At 35.7% G+C, this 18,375-nt stretch overlaps 1 protein-coding gene across 3 annotated transcripts in view; it reads right to left on the bottom strand.

Annotated features, from left to right (window-relative positions):
* Nucleotides 1–18,375, bottom strand: part of RASIP1 (Ras interacting protein 1) — a 189,639-nt gene that overhangs the window by 85,617 nt on the left and 85,647 nt on the right. For all 3 annotated transcript variants that reach the window (XM_053690637.1, XM_053690638.1, XM_053690639.1), the window contains exons 6-7: nt 11,181–11,218; nt 9,670–9,821 (exon numbers count right to left, since the gene is read on the bottom strand). In XM_053690637.1, coding sequence (XP_053546612.1) covers nt 9,670–9,821; nt 11,181–11,218 — 190 coding nt within the window. The remainder of the gene's footprint in view (nt 1–9,669; nt 9,822–11,180; nt 11,219–18,375) is intronic.

Here is an 18,375-nt window from a genome sequence, read left to right as displayed (position 1 = left end):
AGGTTAGCTACTGTACACTTTATTTCAGGGGCAATTGGGGAACATTTTTCACATTAACAAGAGGACTGACCTCTGGTTAAATGCGCTAAGTGCAAAGTGCTGTCACAAGCTTGCGGGAGCATTAACCAGCCACTTGTAATAGCTGGTTATTTAACGTGAACACGTAAATGGGCAAATTAACACTTTAAAATAGGGATCCACTTGTAATCTAGCCCATAATGTATAATAGAAAAACTTTTTTTTACCCTAATTTATTGAATCATATTAATATCCAAAAAAAAAAAATATACATTAGAAAGGAGTCAATTTAAAGCATTTACGCACACACACACACACACACACACACACACACACACACAACTGTCACACACACACACACACACACACACTCTCTCTGTAACAGAATTTCTCGCAACAATTCTACAATTTTCTACATTTTGGTTGGAGAATTTAAACTGAATTCTAAGAAATGATCATGCACATGCCCACTAAACCACTAGAACTCTAATTTCCAACTACTTTAAAAAGCATTGTGCTTCAGACCTGACATTATGTGATCATCCTCCACTAAACCAATATTTGAGTTTCTATTTGAGTCACTCAGGTCGTTAGCCTAGAGAATCCCCCACTTAGGAACTCTACTGATGGTTTTTACAACTCAAAGTATATGAAAATGGACAGTTCCTATGCATATTAGAGTCACTCAAAAGACTGCTTAATTCACCATGAATTGTCTGTTAAGAAATGTACCTACAATACCTATATGGTAAAACTCATACTATTAATATGTACACTGAGATTTTATTTTTCATTATTTTATATGCTAATTTTAGTTAAGTACTTTACATACCAGTAATCAACAGGAAACCAAATTACATATCATTTTAGCTTCTGCAGCAGTGCCCACATTGTCTAACCTAACCAGATCTTTTGAATAACAAGTATAGAAGAAGAGAGTATATTTAGTGATATGGATATATTGAGAGAGAGAGAGAGAGAGAGAGAGAGAGAGAGAAAAAGAGTGTGTGTGGGGGGGGAGAGAGAGAGAGAGAGTGAAAGAGAGAGAAAGTGAGAGAGAGAAAGAGAGAGAGATAAATAGAGAAAGAGAGGGAGAGAGAGAAAAAGAGAAAGAGAGAGGGGGGGGAGGGAGGGAGAAAGAGAGAAAAAGAGAAAGAGAGAGGGGGGAGGGAGGGAGAAAGAGAGAAACAAAAGGAGAGGGAAATAGAAAGAGAGAGAGAGAGAGAGAGAGAGAGAGAGAGAGAGAAATACTTATGTATGAGCCAAATCATCTTACATTGAAAACATACATTTGATACATCTACCACCTTTAAAGGGACACAAAAGTAAAAATTACTTTTCTAATTAATATAGCACATGCAATTTTAAGAGACTTTTCAATTAACTTCTGTTATCAAATTGATTGATTTCTCTTGGTATCCTTTTCTGAAAATAATACCTATTTAGGCTCAGGGCAGAGCAGCAATGCACTTTTATTAGCTAGCTGGATATTGGTGGATACACACATACCTCTTGTCATTGGCTCACTAATGTGCCTCTTGTCATTGGCTCAATAACGGTCCCATAATTTGAGCATTATTTTGCAATATAGGTGTCTCTTACTCACATCCAGAACTCTGCACAGAGAGATCAACATCTCACAAGCTAAAAATTGCTTTTATAAAATTGTTTCAAGGAGCTCGCAGTACTAACGAGACTTCTTAGATAATCTATTTTGGTACTTAAATAAGTAGCTAGCGCCTAGATGAGTATACAGGCTACACTATAAATAGACCCCCTAATTAGGTCCTGAACAAGATACAATGTAAAGAGTATATTGGAGCGCCAAAGGCTTAGGTATACAAACAGGTTGCAAGTATTAATACACCACTGTGTTATCAGGGTGTGTCTAAAGTGCAATGACCCAACAAGTTATCAATGAATCTTAATTAAGATCTAATATTTAATCAACATAGGTTAAAATCATAAAAACAAGGCAGACCAATTGTACAAATAGAAAAGATTAGAATGGTAAAAACAATATGACAACGAGAAAAAAAAAAAAATGATATAAGAAGAGTGGATTTTTTATGAATCCATTAAATAAACTGATAAGTGGATGAATATCCCAGAGGAGCTAGGTAGTTAACACCATATGAAATCAATTAAAATACAAAAATTTGGTGTGCAAAAATAAGTGATAAATACCATAAAAGATCAGTATATGCCTTATAGAGATCTCTTCAAAAAATTAAGCGAGCAAAAAATGTGTGAGCAAAAATAGTGGGTGTCCCCAAAAGGGGGGGGGATCAATACCGGTATGATCAAAAATTGAAGTGAAAATATTGAAATACAAATATCAGTGATAAAAACTCAATTTCAGTGATGAAATTTCAACAACAGTGAAAAAAACATAATTTATGTAAGAACTTACCTGATAAATTCATTTCTTTCATATTAGCAAGAGTCCATGAGCTAGTGACGTATGGGATATACATTCCTACCAGGAGGGGCAAAGTTTCCCAAACCTCAAAATGCCTATAAATACACCCCTCACCACAGCCACAATTCAGTTTAACGAATAGCCAAGAAGTGGGGTGATAAGAAAGGAGCGAAAGCATAAAAAATAAGGAATTGGAATAATTGTGCTTTATACAAAAAAATCATAACCACCACAAAAAGGGTGGGCCTCATGGACTCTTGCTAATATGAAAGAAATGAATTTATCAGGTAAGTTCTTACATAAATTATGTTTTCTTTCATGTAATTAGCAAGAGTCCATGAGCTAGTGACGTATGGGATAGCAGATACCCAAGATGTGGAACTTCCACGCAAGAGTCACTAGAGAGGGAGGGATAAAATAAAGACAGCCAATTCCGCTGAAAAAATAATTCACAACCCAAATCAAAAAATTGAAATAATAAGCAGAAGAATCAAACTGAAACAGCTGCCTGAAGTACTTTTCAACCAAAAACTGCTTCAGAGGAAGAGAAAACATCAAAATGGTAGAATTTAGTAAAAGTATGCAATGAAGACCAAGTTGCTGCTTCGCAAATTTGATCAACAGAAGCTTCATTTCTAAAATCCCAAGAAGTAGAAACTGACCTAGTAGAATGAGCCGTAATCCTTTGAGGCAGAGTTTTACCCGACTCGACATAAGCATGATGAATCAAAGATTTTAACCAAGATGCCAATGAAATGGCAGAAGCCTTCTGACCTTTCCTGGAACCAGAAAAGATAACAAATAGACTAGAAGTCTTTCTGAAACCTTTAGTAGCTTCAACATAATATTTCAAAGTTCTCACTACATCCAAAGAATGTAAAGATCTCTCCAGAGAATTCTTAGGATTAGGACACAATGAAGGAACAACAATTTCTCTACTAATGTTGTTAGAATTCACAACCTTAGGTAAAAATTGAAATGAAGTCTGCAACACCGCCTTATCCTGATGAAAAATCAGAAAAGGAGATTCACAAGAAAGAGCAGATAACTCAGAAACTCTGCTAGCAGAAGAGATGGCCAAAAGGAACAAAACTTTCCAAGAAAGTAATTTAATATCCAGAGAATGCATAGGTTCAAACGGAGGAGCCTGTAAAGCCCTCAGAACCAAATTAAGACTCCAAGGAGGAGAGATTGACTTAATGACAGGCTTGATACGAACCAAAGCCTGTACAAAACAATGAATATCAGGAAGATTAGCAATCTTTCTGTGAAAAAGAACAGAAAGAGCAGAGATTTGACCTTTCAAAGAGCTTGCAGACAAACCCTTATCCAAACCATCCTGAAGAAACTGTAAAATTCTAGGAATTCTAAAAGAATGCCAAGAGAATTTATGAGAACACCAAGAAATTTAAGTCTTCCAGACTCGGTAATAAATCTTCCTAGACACAGATTTACGAGCCTGTAACATAGTATTAATCACTGAGTCAGAGAAACCTCTATGACTAAGAATCAAGCATTCAATCTCCATACCTTCAAATTTAATGATTTGAGATCCTGATGGTAAAATGGGCCTTGAGATAGAAGGTCTGGTCTTAACGGAAGTGTCCAAGATTGGCAACTGGTCATCCGAACGAGATCCGCATACCAAAACCTGTGAGGCCATGCTGGAGCCACCAGTAGTACAAACGAACGCTCCATTAGAATTTTGGAAATCACTCTCGGAAGAAGAACTAGAGGTGGAAAGATATAAGCAGGATGATAATTCCAAGGAAGCGACAATGCGTCCACTGCTTCCGCCTGAGGATCCCTGGATCTGGAGAGATACCTGGGAAGTTTTTTGTTTAGATCAGAGGCCATCAGATCTATTTCTGAAAGTCCCCAGATTTGAACCATCTGAAGAAATACCTCTGGGTGAAGAGAGCATTCACCCGGATGTAACGTCTGGCGACTGAGATAATCCGCTTCCCAATTGTCTACACCTGGTATGTGAACCGCAGAAATTAGACAGGAGCTGGATTCCGCCCATACAAGTATCCGAGATACTTCTTTCATAGCCTGAGGACTGTGAGTCCCACCTTGATGATTGACATACGCCACGGTTGTGACATTGTCTGTCTGAAAACAAATAAACGATTCTCTCTTCAGAAGAGGCCAGAACTGAAGAGCTCTGAAAATTGCACGGAGTTCCAAAATGTTGATTGGTAATCTCGCCTCCTGAGATTCCCAAACCCCCTGTGCTGTCAGAGATCCCCATACGGCTCCCCATCCTGAAAGACTCGCATCTGTTGAGATCACAGTCCAGGTTGGACGAACAAAAGAGGCCCCTTGAATTAAATGATGATGATTCAACCACCAAGTCAGAGAAGATCGAACATTGGGATTTAAGGATATTAATTGTGATATCTTTGTATAATCCCTGTACCACTGGTTCAGCATACAAAGCTGGAGAGGTCTCATGTGAAAATGAGCAAAGGTGATTGCGTCCGATGCAGCAGTCATGAGACCTAGAATTTCCATGCACAATGCTACCGAAGGGAACAATTGAGACTGAAGGTTTCGACAAGCTGAAACCAATTTCAGACGTCTCTTTTCTGTTAGAGACAAAGTCATGGACACTGAATCTATTTGGAAACCCAAAAAGGTTACCTTTGTCTGAGGAATCAAGGAACTCTTTGGTAAATTGATCCTCCAACCATGTCTTTGAAGAAACAACACAAGTTGATTCGTATGAGATTCTGCAGAATGTAAAGACTGAGCAAGTACCAAGATATTGTCCAAATAAGGAAATACCGCAATACCCTGTTCCCTGATTACAGAGAGAAGGGCACAGAGAACCTTCGAAAAGATCCTTGGATCTGTTGCTAGGCCAAACGGAAGAGCAACAAACTAGTAATGCTTGTCTAGAAAAGAGAATCTCAGGAAATGATAGTGATCTGAATGAATTGGAATATGAAGATATGCATCCTGTAAGTCTATTGTAGACATATAATGCCCTTGCTGAACAAAAGGCAGAATAGTCCTTATAGTCACCATTTTGAATGTTGGTATCCTTACATAACGATTCAATATTTTTAGATCCAGAACTGGTCTGAAGGAATTCTCCTTCTTTGGTACAATGAATAGATTTGAGTAAAACCCCAGACCCTGTTCCAGAACTGGAACTGGCACAATTACCCCAGCCGACTCTAAGTCTGAAACACATTTCAGAAACGCCTGAGCCTTCACTGGGTTTACTGGAATGCTTGAGAGAAAAAATCTTCTCACAGGCGGCCTTACCTTGAAACCTATTCTGTACCCTTGTGAAACAATGTTCTGAATCCAAAGACTGTGAATCGAATTGATCCAAACATCTTTGAAAAATTGTAACCTGCCCCCTACCAGCTGTGCTGGAATGAGGGCCACACCTTCATGCAGATTTGGGAGCTGGTTTTGACTTTCTAAAAGGCTTGGATTTATTCCAGACTGGAGAAGGTTTCCAAACAGAGACCGTTCCTTTAGGGGAAGGGTCAGGCTTCTGCTCCTTATTCTGATGAAAGGAACGAAAACAATTGGCAGCCCTATATTTACCTTTAGATTTTTTGTCCTGAGGCAAAAAGGCTCCTTTCCCCCCAGTAACAGTTGAAATTATTGAATCCAACTGTGAACCAAATAATGTATTACCTTGGAAAGAAAGAGAAAGCAATGTTGACTTAGAAGTCATATCTGCATTCCAAGATTTAAGCCATAAAGCTCTTCTAGCTAGAATAGCTAAAGACATATACCTGACATCAATTCTAATGATATCAAAAATGGCATCACAAACAAAGTTATTAGCATGTTGAAGAAGTTTAACAATGCTATAAGCATTATGGTCTGACACTTGTTGCGCTAAAGCCTCCAACCAGAAAGTGGAAGCTGCAGCAACATCAGCCAAAGAAATAGCAGGTCTAAGAAGATTACCTGAACATAAATAAGCTCTCCTTAGAAAGGATTCAAGCTTCCTATCTAAAGGATCCTTAAAGGAAGTAATATCTGCAGTAGGAATAGTAGTACGTTTAGCAAGAGTAGAGATAGCCCCATCAACTTTGGGGATTTTGTCCCAAAACTCTAATCTATCAGATGGCACAGGGTACAATTTCTTAAACCTTGAAGAAGGAGTAAATGAAGTACCCAGACTATTCCATTCCCTAGAAATTACTTCTGAAATAGCATCAGGAACTGGAAAAACTTCTGGAATAACTACATGAGGTTTAAAAACTGAATTTAAACGCTTAGCAGATTTAGTATCAAGAGGACTAGACTCCTCCATATCTAATGCAATCAACACTTCTTTAAGTAAAGAACAAATAAACTCCATCTTAAACAAATATGAAGATTTATCAGTGTCAATATCTGAGGCAGAATTTTCTGAACTAGATAGATCCTCATCAGAAACAGATAAGTCAGAATGATGGCGGTCACTTAAAAATTCATCTGAAATATGAGAAGTTTTAAAAGACCTTTTACGTTTACTGGAAGGAGGAATAACAGACAGAGCCTTCCTAACAGAATTAGAAACAAATTCTTTTAAATTAACAGGGACATCCTGAACATTAGATGTTGAAGGAAAAACAACAGGTAAAGGATTATTACTAATGGAGACATTATCTGCGTTAGAAAGTTTATCATGACAACTAACACAAACTATAGCCGGAGGAACAGTTACCAAAAGTTTACAACAAATGCACTTAGCTTTGGTAGAACCGACATCAGGCAGCGTCTTTCCAGAAGTAGATTCTGATCCATGGTCAGGTTGTGACATCTTGCAATATGTAATAGAAAAAACAACATATAAAGCAAAATTATCAAATTCCTTAAATTACAGTTTCAGGAATGGGAAAAAAATGCAAAATAAAAAAGCCTCTAGCAACCAGAAGCAACAAAAAAGTGAGACTTAAATAATGTGAAAAAAAGTGGAACAAGACGCCCACATTTTTTGGCGCCAAGAACGACGCCCACATTTTTGGCGCCAAGAACGACCCCACATCCTTTAGTGCCAAAAATGACGCCCACATTTTTTGGCGCAAAAAAACGTCTGTAACACACATGCGCCAAAAAATGACGCAACCACGAACAAACTTCCGGCGTCAACTATGGCGCCGAAAATGACAACATTTTGTGCCAAAAAAGTTTGCGCCAAAAATGACGCAATAAATTGAAGCATTTTCTGCCCTCACAAGCCTAACAGCCCACAGGGAAAAAAGTCAATTGAAAATTTTTAAGGTAAGAAAAATATATTTATTCATATGCATTATCCCAAAATAATGAAACTGACAGTCTGAAATAAGGAATACTGATTATCCTGAATCATGGCAAATATAAGTTTAAAACATATATTTAGAACTTTACATATAAAAGTGCCCAACCATAGCTTTGAGTGTCATAAATAGAAATAAGATTTTACTTACCCCAAGACACTCATCTACATATAGTAGATAGCCAAATCAGTACTGAAACGAGAATCAGTAGAGGTAATGGTATATAAGAGTATATCGTCGATCTGAAAAGGGAGGTAGGAGAAGAAATCTCTACGACCGATAACAGAGAACCTATGAAATAGATCCCCTGGAGGAAGACCATTGTAATCAAATAGGCAATACTCTCTTCACATCCCTCTGACATTCACTGCACTCTGAGAGGAAAACCGGGCTTCAGCCTGCTGCGAAGCGCAAATCAACGTAGAATCTAGCACAAACTTACTTCACCACCTCCATGGGAGGCAAAGTTTGTAAAACTGAATTGTGGGTGTGGTGAGGGGTGTATTTATAGGCATTTTGAGGTTTGGGAAACTTTGCCCCTCCTGGTAGGAATGTATATCCCATACGTCACTAGCTCATGGACTCTTGCTAATTACATGAAAGAAATATGCTTATCAGGGTGGATTATTGACTAAACAAATTGAACCAATTAAGTCAGGGTGGGTTTATACACAAAATTAAAAACACATAAGTTTCTAATACAAGAGATAGCCCTAAAAGTTAATAAAGTTTAAATCAGATAATGTTAATCATTAGATGTTAGTATAATGAAATACTAAACAGAGGAATAAACAAATATTAATGTTAAGATGTCCAAAGTCGATCTGGTTGGATCTAACAGACCAAACTGTCCAAAATAAAGTCCCAGTTTATAGCGGAATCCAAGTATTTATATTTGAATCCAGGGTATAAACAACGGTAATCCTAAAAGATATCCAGTCCTATGCCCCAATCCGAAGTCAAGACAAAGACCTATAGAAAGAAATAAAAGAAACGCTATACAAAAATACCTTTGGGATAGAGTCTATTGGTTAACTGACTCACCCAAATACCATGGTCCTAGGAGTATGTTGAGCCTCACAAATCTTATTCAAACTTCGTCTACGCGTTTCAGCCCTATGTTAGGGCCTTTTTTTTTTCTCGTTGTCATATTGTTTTTACCATTCTAATCTTTTCTATTTGTACAATTGGTCTGCCTTGTTTTTATGATTTTAACCTATGATGATTAAATATTAGATCTTAATTTTTACATCCACTAGTCCCAAGATTCATTGATAACTTGTTGGGACATTGCACTTTAGACACACCCTGATAACACAGTGGTGTATTAATACTTGCAACCTGTTTGTATACCTAATCCTTTGGCGTTCTTAGATAATCTCACCAGAGCAGAGAGTTCATCAAGTCCTAAATGTGTTCAGCTAGCTCCAAGTACATTGCTGCTCTGGAAATTAATTTAACTCTGTGTTAACCCTTTTGCAGAAGCTAAATACAGTTATATGTAGGATAAAGTACAATAATAAAATGCTCTAACACAGAGCATTTGCTTTTTGCACCTTTATGCCTCTTTAACTATTAAAATATAAGTTTATTAAGACTGACAAGTTTTTTTTTATTATTTTTATTGAGTTTCTCAGATAGTACAACAACAAATGGTGAGAAGAAATTCCAACCACTGGTTCTAAAATACAGGTATACAAACAAGGCATAAAGTGCAAACAAAGATCACAAAAAGTTCCCAATCTAGGATAGACATCCCTCACTCAACTCAATAGACCACTTTTGGACCTAACCAAAATATTTAATTATCATAAGAGGGACTGACAAGCTTTTTAACATAAAACTGTGTAATATATGTTCTTTTTATTATCTAATATTCATTTTTACCTTCTGTATTGCTTTAGTTTTTTTATGGGATGAATTTCTGGAATATGTTCATTTTTCCCCCCTTACCTTCAGTTTCCCATTCCTTTTCCATATCAAGGATCTTTTTCTGAACAAAGTTGAGAAGCTCCATTGAATTAGCCATCCACAACATCAGGGGTCGGAGATCAGTAGCTACTTCGTCAATTCCCAGAGTGCTTAGAGAAGTCTTGTCCTGCTGGCTAAAAAATAAAAGTCAAACAAATATCTTTAATCATTGTCACCAAACATTTCTCAATCAGGGTAACAATAGAAAGGCATGCCTGGGAAGTCACACTTACACATTTAATGACAAGAGATATCCTTTTTAACATTATCACAGCTTATAGAGCTTTCAAATAACTACATAGAACAATGTAGAAAGGCTATTTAAAAGAACTATGAACTTCCTTATTGTACCACAGGCAGTGAAGCATAGAATGGTATAAATATCTAGTTATTCTAAGACTGGAAACTTGTAACATAGATAATAGGGATGGGGAATGAGCTGAAAGTGTAATTCGTTTGATAGAACGAATAGTCCTGTGGACATTGGTTTTGGAGAATCGAACGTTGATAAGAATGAAAATCCATTAAAATTCAGTAATGGATTTTCATTCTTATCAGTAATTCAGTAATGGATTCAAATTCAGTAATGGATTTTCATTCTTATCAGTAATTCAGTAATGGATTCAAATTCAGTAATGGATTTTCATTCCGGTTTTTGAATGTTGTTTTTGCTTTCAAGCGTTCATAATTAGTAATGTAGCATTTGATTTAACAAATACTATTCAGAAGTTCAATAGTTTATGTGGTAGGGAATTTTGTAAAATGATACATAAAAGATACAAATATGTTGCTTTGAATTTTTCTATTTCGAACATTGCACAATTTGAATATTAAATTTAATGAGAGCATTAGAAATACTATTACAAATATATTTAATTTTCTTTTTTATTAGAATATTGCACAATTTTAATCAAATTATTTGAAAAATTTGAACAGAATATTACATTTAAAGAAAGCATTAGAAATACTATTATATTAAATGCATGTTGGAATGTTATACAAACATTTGAAATTCGAAACGAATAAACAAATGTTTAATTTTTCGAATGTTGCAAAACATTCGGCCATCCCTAGTAGATAATTGTACTTCTTATAATAATAATATTATTATTATTAATAATAATTATAATATAATTTAACAACAATAAATGTATTTGTTTTTTGTCACAAAAATATTTAAAAAGAAAATTCCATAAGATAAAAAGGCATGCTTGTAGATTTATACAACTGGATGAAAAAAGCAAAATGTTAGCCATTGCAGAAAAAGAAATGAAAAACAAAAATAATCTCCATGTCCTATGGGGGAGTCAGTACAAACTCAATACTGATTAATGCACTTCTAGATCTAAGATTTGAAAGTTACTGTTTTACATTAGGGCTATACTGTGTTTCACTTTCCTAAAGCATTTCTCATTTATTAACATTTCTATCAACCATATTTACAGATAGTGACAAGGTAATCAACAGAAAGACAGGAAATGATCACAACTCACTTTTCTGGCTGTTTGTCTCCAATTTCTTTTATCTTCTCCTGTACATACAAAGCAAAAAAATAAAAAAATATGTTTACAGTGATGGTTATTAGTATGTATTGTTGCATAGTAAATTAGCACATCTAGGCAAGTATCCCCACTTGCTTTTACCCAGGAAAACTCCATATACACTGTTACCAATGCATAAGAGGGTTCTGGGTAAGATATGCAAATTAGATATCCAACATCTCAGATTTTTTTCTTCATACTGTGTTAACACACAGCGATTCCCTAATAGGGAGAGTGCAGCAAATTTGAGCACTCTCTCAATTATTATTATCGGTTATTTGTAGAGCGCCCACAGATTCTGCAGCCTATTAGGAAATTGCTGTGTGTTAACACAGTATGAAGCAAAAAATCTGAGATGTTGGATATCTAATTTGCATATCTTACCCAGAACCCTCTTGTGCATTGGTAACAGTGTATATGGCGTTTTCCTGGGTAAAAGCAAGCAGGGATACTTGCCTAGATGTGCTAATTTCCTATGCAACAATTTTTATTGATTTACTTTTGTGACATGGAGGACTTTAATCTCATACTTTTATCCACCATAATTTTAATGAATATATATATATATATATATATATATATATATATATATATATATATATATATATATATACACACACACACACACACAAATAAAAACAAAATGGTTATGGAAACACAAGTAATGCATAAAAATACACACTGGCCTAAATGTCCTTCTCTAATGGCTGCAATAAATTAATTCTGACGTTTTTCTATAATGTCCCTAAAACAAAAAAAATGACAATACATTTAACACCCACAAAGGGTTAAACACGTAGGAATATTACCACCCAGGCACCACGAGCATTGTAGCTTCCAAGCAAAAAGTGTTTAGTCATTGGTGGCTACATATGTATGTTGCTCTTGATTGGATGATCAGCCAAGTTCTGTAGGACTTAAAAACATAGGTCTAGATTACAAGTTTAGCACAACTGATAATGGGCCAGTTTATGAGTGGTGGCTCTTTGCATGCAACGGAAGTAGAGCGCGTATTACAGTTTGAAAAACATAATTTATGTAAGAACTTACCTGATAAATTCATTTATTTCATAGTGGCAAGAGTCTATGAGCTAGTGACGTATGAAATATGCATTCCTACCAGGTGGGGGCAAAGTTTCCCAAACCTCAAAATGTCTATAAATACACCTCCCGCCACACTCATACCTTAGTTTAACGTATAGCTAAGTAGTGAGATCTAAAAAGGAGTAAAAAAAAAGAATACAAAAACAGGAACTTGAAAAAATAATGAGCTTTTATACAAAAAAATCATAACCACCAAAAAATAGGGTGGGTCTCATGGACTCTTGCCACTATGAAAGAAATTAATTTATCAGGTAAGTTCTTACATAAATTATGTTTTCTTTCATGTAAGTGGCAAGAGTCCATGAGCTAGTGATGTATGGGATATAATACCCAAGATGTGGAAATCCACGGAGTCACTAGAGAGGACGGGATAAAATAAAAACAGCTATTTCTGCTGAAAAATTAAATCCAAATAATAATTAAGTTTTCTTAAAAAAACTCAAATCATAGGCAAAAGAATAAAACGGATACAGCTGCCTGAAGAACTTTTCTACTAAAGACTGCTTCTGAAGAAGCAAATACATTAAAATGGTACAATTTAGTAAATGTATGCAAAGAAGACCAAGTTGCTGCTTTGCAAATCTGATCAACTGAAGCTTCATTCAGCCCAAGAAGTGGCAACTGATCTAGTAGAATGAGCTGTAATTCCCTGAGGCGGAGACTGCCCCAAATCCAAATAAGCTTTATGAATCGAAAGTTTCAACCAAGATGCCAAAGAAATGGCAGGGGCTTTCTGGCCTTTCCTGGAACCAGAGAAAATAACAAATAGACTAGAAGTTTTTCTGAAATCCTTAGTAGTCTCAACATAGTATTTCAAAGCTCTTACCACATCCAAAGAATGTAGAGATCTCTCAAGAGAATTCTTAGGATTAGGGCACAAGGAAGGAACAACAATTTCCCTACTAATGTTGTTAGGATTCACAACTTTAGGCAATAAAAGGAGGAGCCTGCAAAATCCTTAAAACCAAATTGAGACTCCAAGGAGGAGAAATAGACTTAATAACAGGTTTGATACGAACCAAAGCCTGACCAAAACAGTGAATATCAGGAAGTTTAGCAATCTTTCTATGAAATAGGATAGAAAGAGCAGAGATGTGTCCCTTCAAAGTATTTGCAGACAAACCCTTATCCAAACCATCCTGAAGAAACTGTAAAATCCTAGGAATTTTAAAAGAATGCCAAGAGAATTTATGAGAGGAACACCATGAAATATAGGTTTTCCAAACTCGATAATAAATCTTCCTCGAAACAGACTTACGAGCCTGTAACATGGTGTTAATCACTGAGTCAGAGAAACCTCTATGACTAAGAACTAAGCGTTCAATTTCCATACCTTCAAATTTAGAGATTTAAGATCCTGATGGAAAAATGGCCCTTGAGAAAGAAGGTCTGGCCTTAAAGGAAGTGGCCAAGGTTGGCAACTGGACATCCGGACAAGATCTGCATACCAAAACCTGTGAGGCCATGCTGATGCTATCAGAAACACATGAGATTGTTCCATTATGATCTTGGAGATCACCCTTGGAAGAAAAACTAGAGGCGGAAAAATGTAAGCAGGTTAGTAAAACCAAGGAACTGCTAAAGCACCCACCATCTCCGCCTGAGGATCCTTGGATCTAGAAAGATATCTGGGAAGCTTACTGTTGAAACGGGAGGCCATCAGATCTATTTCTGGAAAACCCCACATCTGCACAATCTGATGAAACTGGATGGAAATACCACTCCCCCGGATGCAAAGTCTGACGACTGAGATAATCCACTTTGCAATTGTCTACACCTGGAATATGAATCGCAGAAATTAGACAAGAGTTGGACTCTGTCTAAAAAACGAATGAAAAGTTCTCTCTTTAATAGAGGCCAAGCCTGAAGAGCTCTGAATATAGCACGGAGTTCTAAAATATTGATTGGTAACCTCACCTCTTGAGGTTTCCAAACCCCTTGTGCTGTCAGAGACCCCCAGACAGCTCCCTAACCTGTAAGACTTGCATCCGTTGAGATCAAAGTCCAGGAAGGATGAACAAAAGAGGCCCCTCAAACAATACAGAAAGAGTTGTCAGTATATGGCCGGGTTATAATACAATATATTTAATAATTATTCTTTAAAATAAACCCCCAATAAAAATGCATATACCAAACAATAAAATTAATGTAAATTCCTAAATTCTTTTAGTTAAATTTTATAGACCCATTGAAATATATCTATAGAAAACCAGATATGAATCAAACTATACACGTTTAAACTATTATAATATGCTATGCAAAGATCATAAAAGTTACCTTATTTACAATAATCTCTCAAACCAAAGTTGAATTTAAATATCACAATGAGATGCCAAGGTAGGGTTCACTAACTTTAACAGTGCTTAGTTAAACAATAGAACAATATACTTTAACAGTCAATTTCTATGCCAAGTTATCTGAGATGAAATAAATTCTTATTAGCTGCAATTAAGGCAAGTTCTAATATATATATATATATATATATATATATATATATATATATATATATATATATATATATATATATATTTGCAAAGATAAATTATACACTAGAGAGTTTTACTTACAATAATAGACCTGATTTAGAAATATGCAATACAAAGGACCTTTGTTTGGCAAATAAATTATTTAGCAATAGTGACTAGTTAAGACTACACAGGACTGTGAATATGAGTCTAAAATACAAATTGTCCTTTTAAAATTACTAACTGCAATTTGACTATAGTCTTAGAATACCTTTGATTTAAATATTAAAACATAGAACGATCATACATCACCAACTTGAATCAATTTGGTATTCCAATCTTTTCCACATATTTTCAGATCACCTCATATGAAGAAACAGTTATTGCATAGATGAAGACGTTTAGTCTCAGCTTTTTGCTTAGAGTGATTGTATGCCAAGTATGGCAGCCAGTTATCAATCACCATTGTAAGCAGACAAAAGAAACAAAAAAAAAATTGTTCTTCTCTTGCATTCAGCTTTTCTTATATCTAATCATTGGTGATCTGTTTTTGGTTATGACCACGATGCTTGTCTTTTCGGATTGGCCCTTCGGATGCTTAGCATTGATTGGTTATCTGGGAGCTGCCTCCCTGATTGGCTCTTCATGTGTTCTAATAGACAATTTATTTGGTTGTCATACTATTTCTAATCCCCTAGGGGGCAGCAGACAACTATAAATATAGTATTACCATTCATCCCTGCCACACTCCAAATACCTCCTTACAAAGTTATCATTTAAACTACCATAACTATTTGAATTTATAAATTTCTCTTGTGAGCATCTATATTTTATTTAGCATATCAGAAAATGTATAATTTGACACCAAACGCCAGTATTTTATCAATTTCTATGTTAAAATAGAAAATATCCACATATATCTGTGTTTATGACTACTATTCATGGGACATCTTGTCTGAAAAACAAAGAAACGGATATTATTTTGAAATTAGTCTAACATTTATACCTTTATTATATAGATACTTATTTAGAGATCTAATCTCCACATCAGTTCTTCCTGTAATGTTCACTAGATTTCTGGAAAACAGAGAAAAATGTGTTTATCTTGAAATCAATGGGTTAGTATTTGTATATACCAATGTAGTTGTGTATTCAATACAGCAAATATTTATTTAATATAGTATGTCCCAGATCAATATATATATATATATATATACATGTATTTTAAATAGATTTCAAAATTATAGACAAATCAGTTATATGACTTTTTAAGTATACATTCTGCTACTTAAAATAAAAAGTTTTTACCAGTCTGGAAAGTGGGTTATCTTGTGTATTGTAATTCAGCAGGGACAATTTAGCACATACGTGACACTTAGTCATTTCTTCAGCTAAAAATTTGGTCTACAAATCTCATTAGGCCTCAAAGAAAAATCCCAGACACCACGTCTCTATCAACCCAGGGGTTTCTGTGATCTTAGGTAATGAGACAGATGCTCTATTTGAAGTAACTTGCCTTTTCTCTAATTGGGGTTTGTTTACACACAGTTTCACAAATAAAATGAGTTCTTGGTCTTATCATAAATCTATGTGTAGATAAATATACATACATATATATATTATTTAATGATACTTAGATATCCGGACAGAGTCATGGACACTGAATCTATCTGGAAACCTAAAAAGGTGACCATTGTTTGAGGACTCAAGAAACTCTTTTGTAAATTGATCCTCCAACCATGCCTTTGAAGAAACCACACTAGTTGTTTTGTATGAGATTCTGCTAAAATCCCTGAGCTAGTACCAAGATATCGTACCTGCTCTCTGAGTGATAATTGGTAATGCTTGCCTAGAAAAGAGAATCTCAGAAACTGATAGTTGTCTGGGTGAATTGGAATATAAAGATAAGCATCCTGTAAGTCTATTGTGGACATAAAATGCCCTTGCTGAACAAAAGGCAGACTAGTCCTTCTAGTCACCATCTTGAAAGTTGTGACTCTTACAAAACGATTTAGAAACTTCAGATCCAGAACTGGTCTGAAAGAATTTTCTTTCTTTGGGACAATGAATAGATTAGAATAGAACCCCAAACCCTGTTCCTGGAGAGGAACTGGTACAATCACCCTGAAAGCTCTAGATCTGAAACACATTTCAGAAAAGCCTGAGCCTTCACAGGATTTATTGGAACATGAGAAAGAAAGAATCTTCCAACGGGAGGTCTTATTCTGAAACCTATTCGATACCCTTGAGCCACAATATTCTGAATCCACTGATTCTGAACAGAACCTGTCCAAATTTACTGAAATAATTTTAATCTGCCACCCACCAGCTGAACTGGATTGAGGGCCATACCTTCATGCAGTCTTGGGGTCTGGATTTGTTTTTTTTATAAGGCTTGGTCTTATTCCAATTTGAAGATGGTCTCCAATTGGATCCAGAGGCCTTAGGAGTGGCTTTTTGTTCTTGATTCTGACGAAAGAAACAAAAACGATTAGGAGCCTTAAATTTACCCTTAGACTTTTTATCTTGGGGTAAACTAAGCTTTGGTAGAACTGTGTTCAGGCAGCATGGTTTCTACAGCAACATCAGAGGCAGGATCAGACTGACACATCTTGCAAAATGTAAAAAGAAAAAAACAACATTTAAACACTATAGACGCAACTTCGTGCCAAAACTTTTTATACGCCAAGAATGACACCATAAAAAAACATTTTGCGTCCTCTCAAGCCTAATTTGCACTAAAATTTTTGGAAAACAAAGTCAAATTGAAAGAACTGCAACCCCAGGTAAGAAAAAAATAAATTTTCCCAAACATAAATTTCCATACTGAAACTAATAATCTGCAAAAAAGGGAAATATACATAGACCTGACTCATGGCAAATATAAGCAAACACATATATTTAAAACTTTACAATATAATATAAAGCGCCAAACATAGCTGAGAGTGTATTAAAAAATGATACATACTTACCAGAAGACACCCATCCGCATATAGCAGACAGCCAAACCAGTACTGAAAAATATCAGCAGAGGTAATGGTATAGGAGTATATCGTCGATCTGAAAAGGGAGGCAGGGGATCAATCCCTGCGACCAATTACAGAGAACCTTTGAATAGATTTCCCATGGGTGAAACCATAAAATCAGTATGCAATACTCCCTTCACATCCCTCTGACAAACACTGTACTCTGAGAGAAATTGGCCTTCAGAATGCTTAAAAGCGCCAATCACAGAAGAAATCAAGCACAACTTACTTCACCACCTCCATAGAAGGCAAAGTTTGTAAAACTAAGGTATGAGTGTGGTGGGAGGTGTATTTATAGGCATTTTGAGGTTTAGGAAACTTTGCCCCCTCCTAGTAAGAATGTATATCCCATACGTCACTAGCTCATGGACTCTTGCAACTTACATGAAAGAAATAAGCGCATTGGCTTGAGCACAGTTAAATTTAAAGCGTGCCGGGATAGTGCAACTTCAGAGCTGTTTTAAATGTTTCACTAGCTAAAAAAGTATGGAGAAAAAGCTTCAAAAATACTTTTAAAAGTACATTTACACTCATAATAACACAGTCTGATAA

The sequence above is a fragment of the Bombina bombina genome, chromosome 8 (genome assembly GCF_027579735.1).
Source record: "Bombina bombina isolate aBomBom1 chromosome 8, aBomBom1.pri, whole genome shotgun sequence".
NCBI classification, from domain to species: Eukaryota; Metazoa; Chordata; class Amphibia; order Anura; family Bombinatoridae; genus Bombina; species Bombina bombina.
Note: the sequence above shows the minus strand (reverse complement) of the source record. Positions and strands in the feature narration are given on the sequence as shown.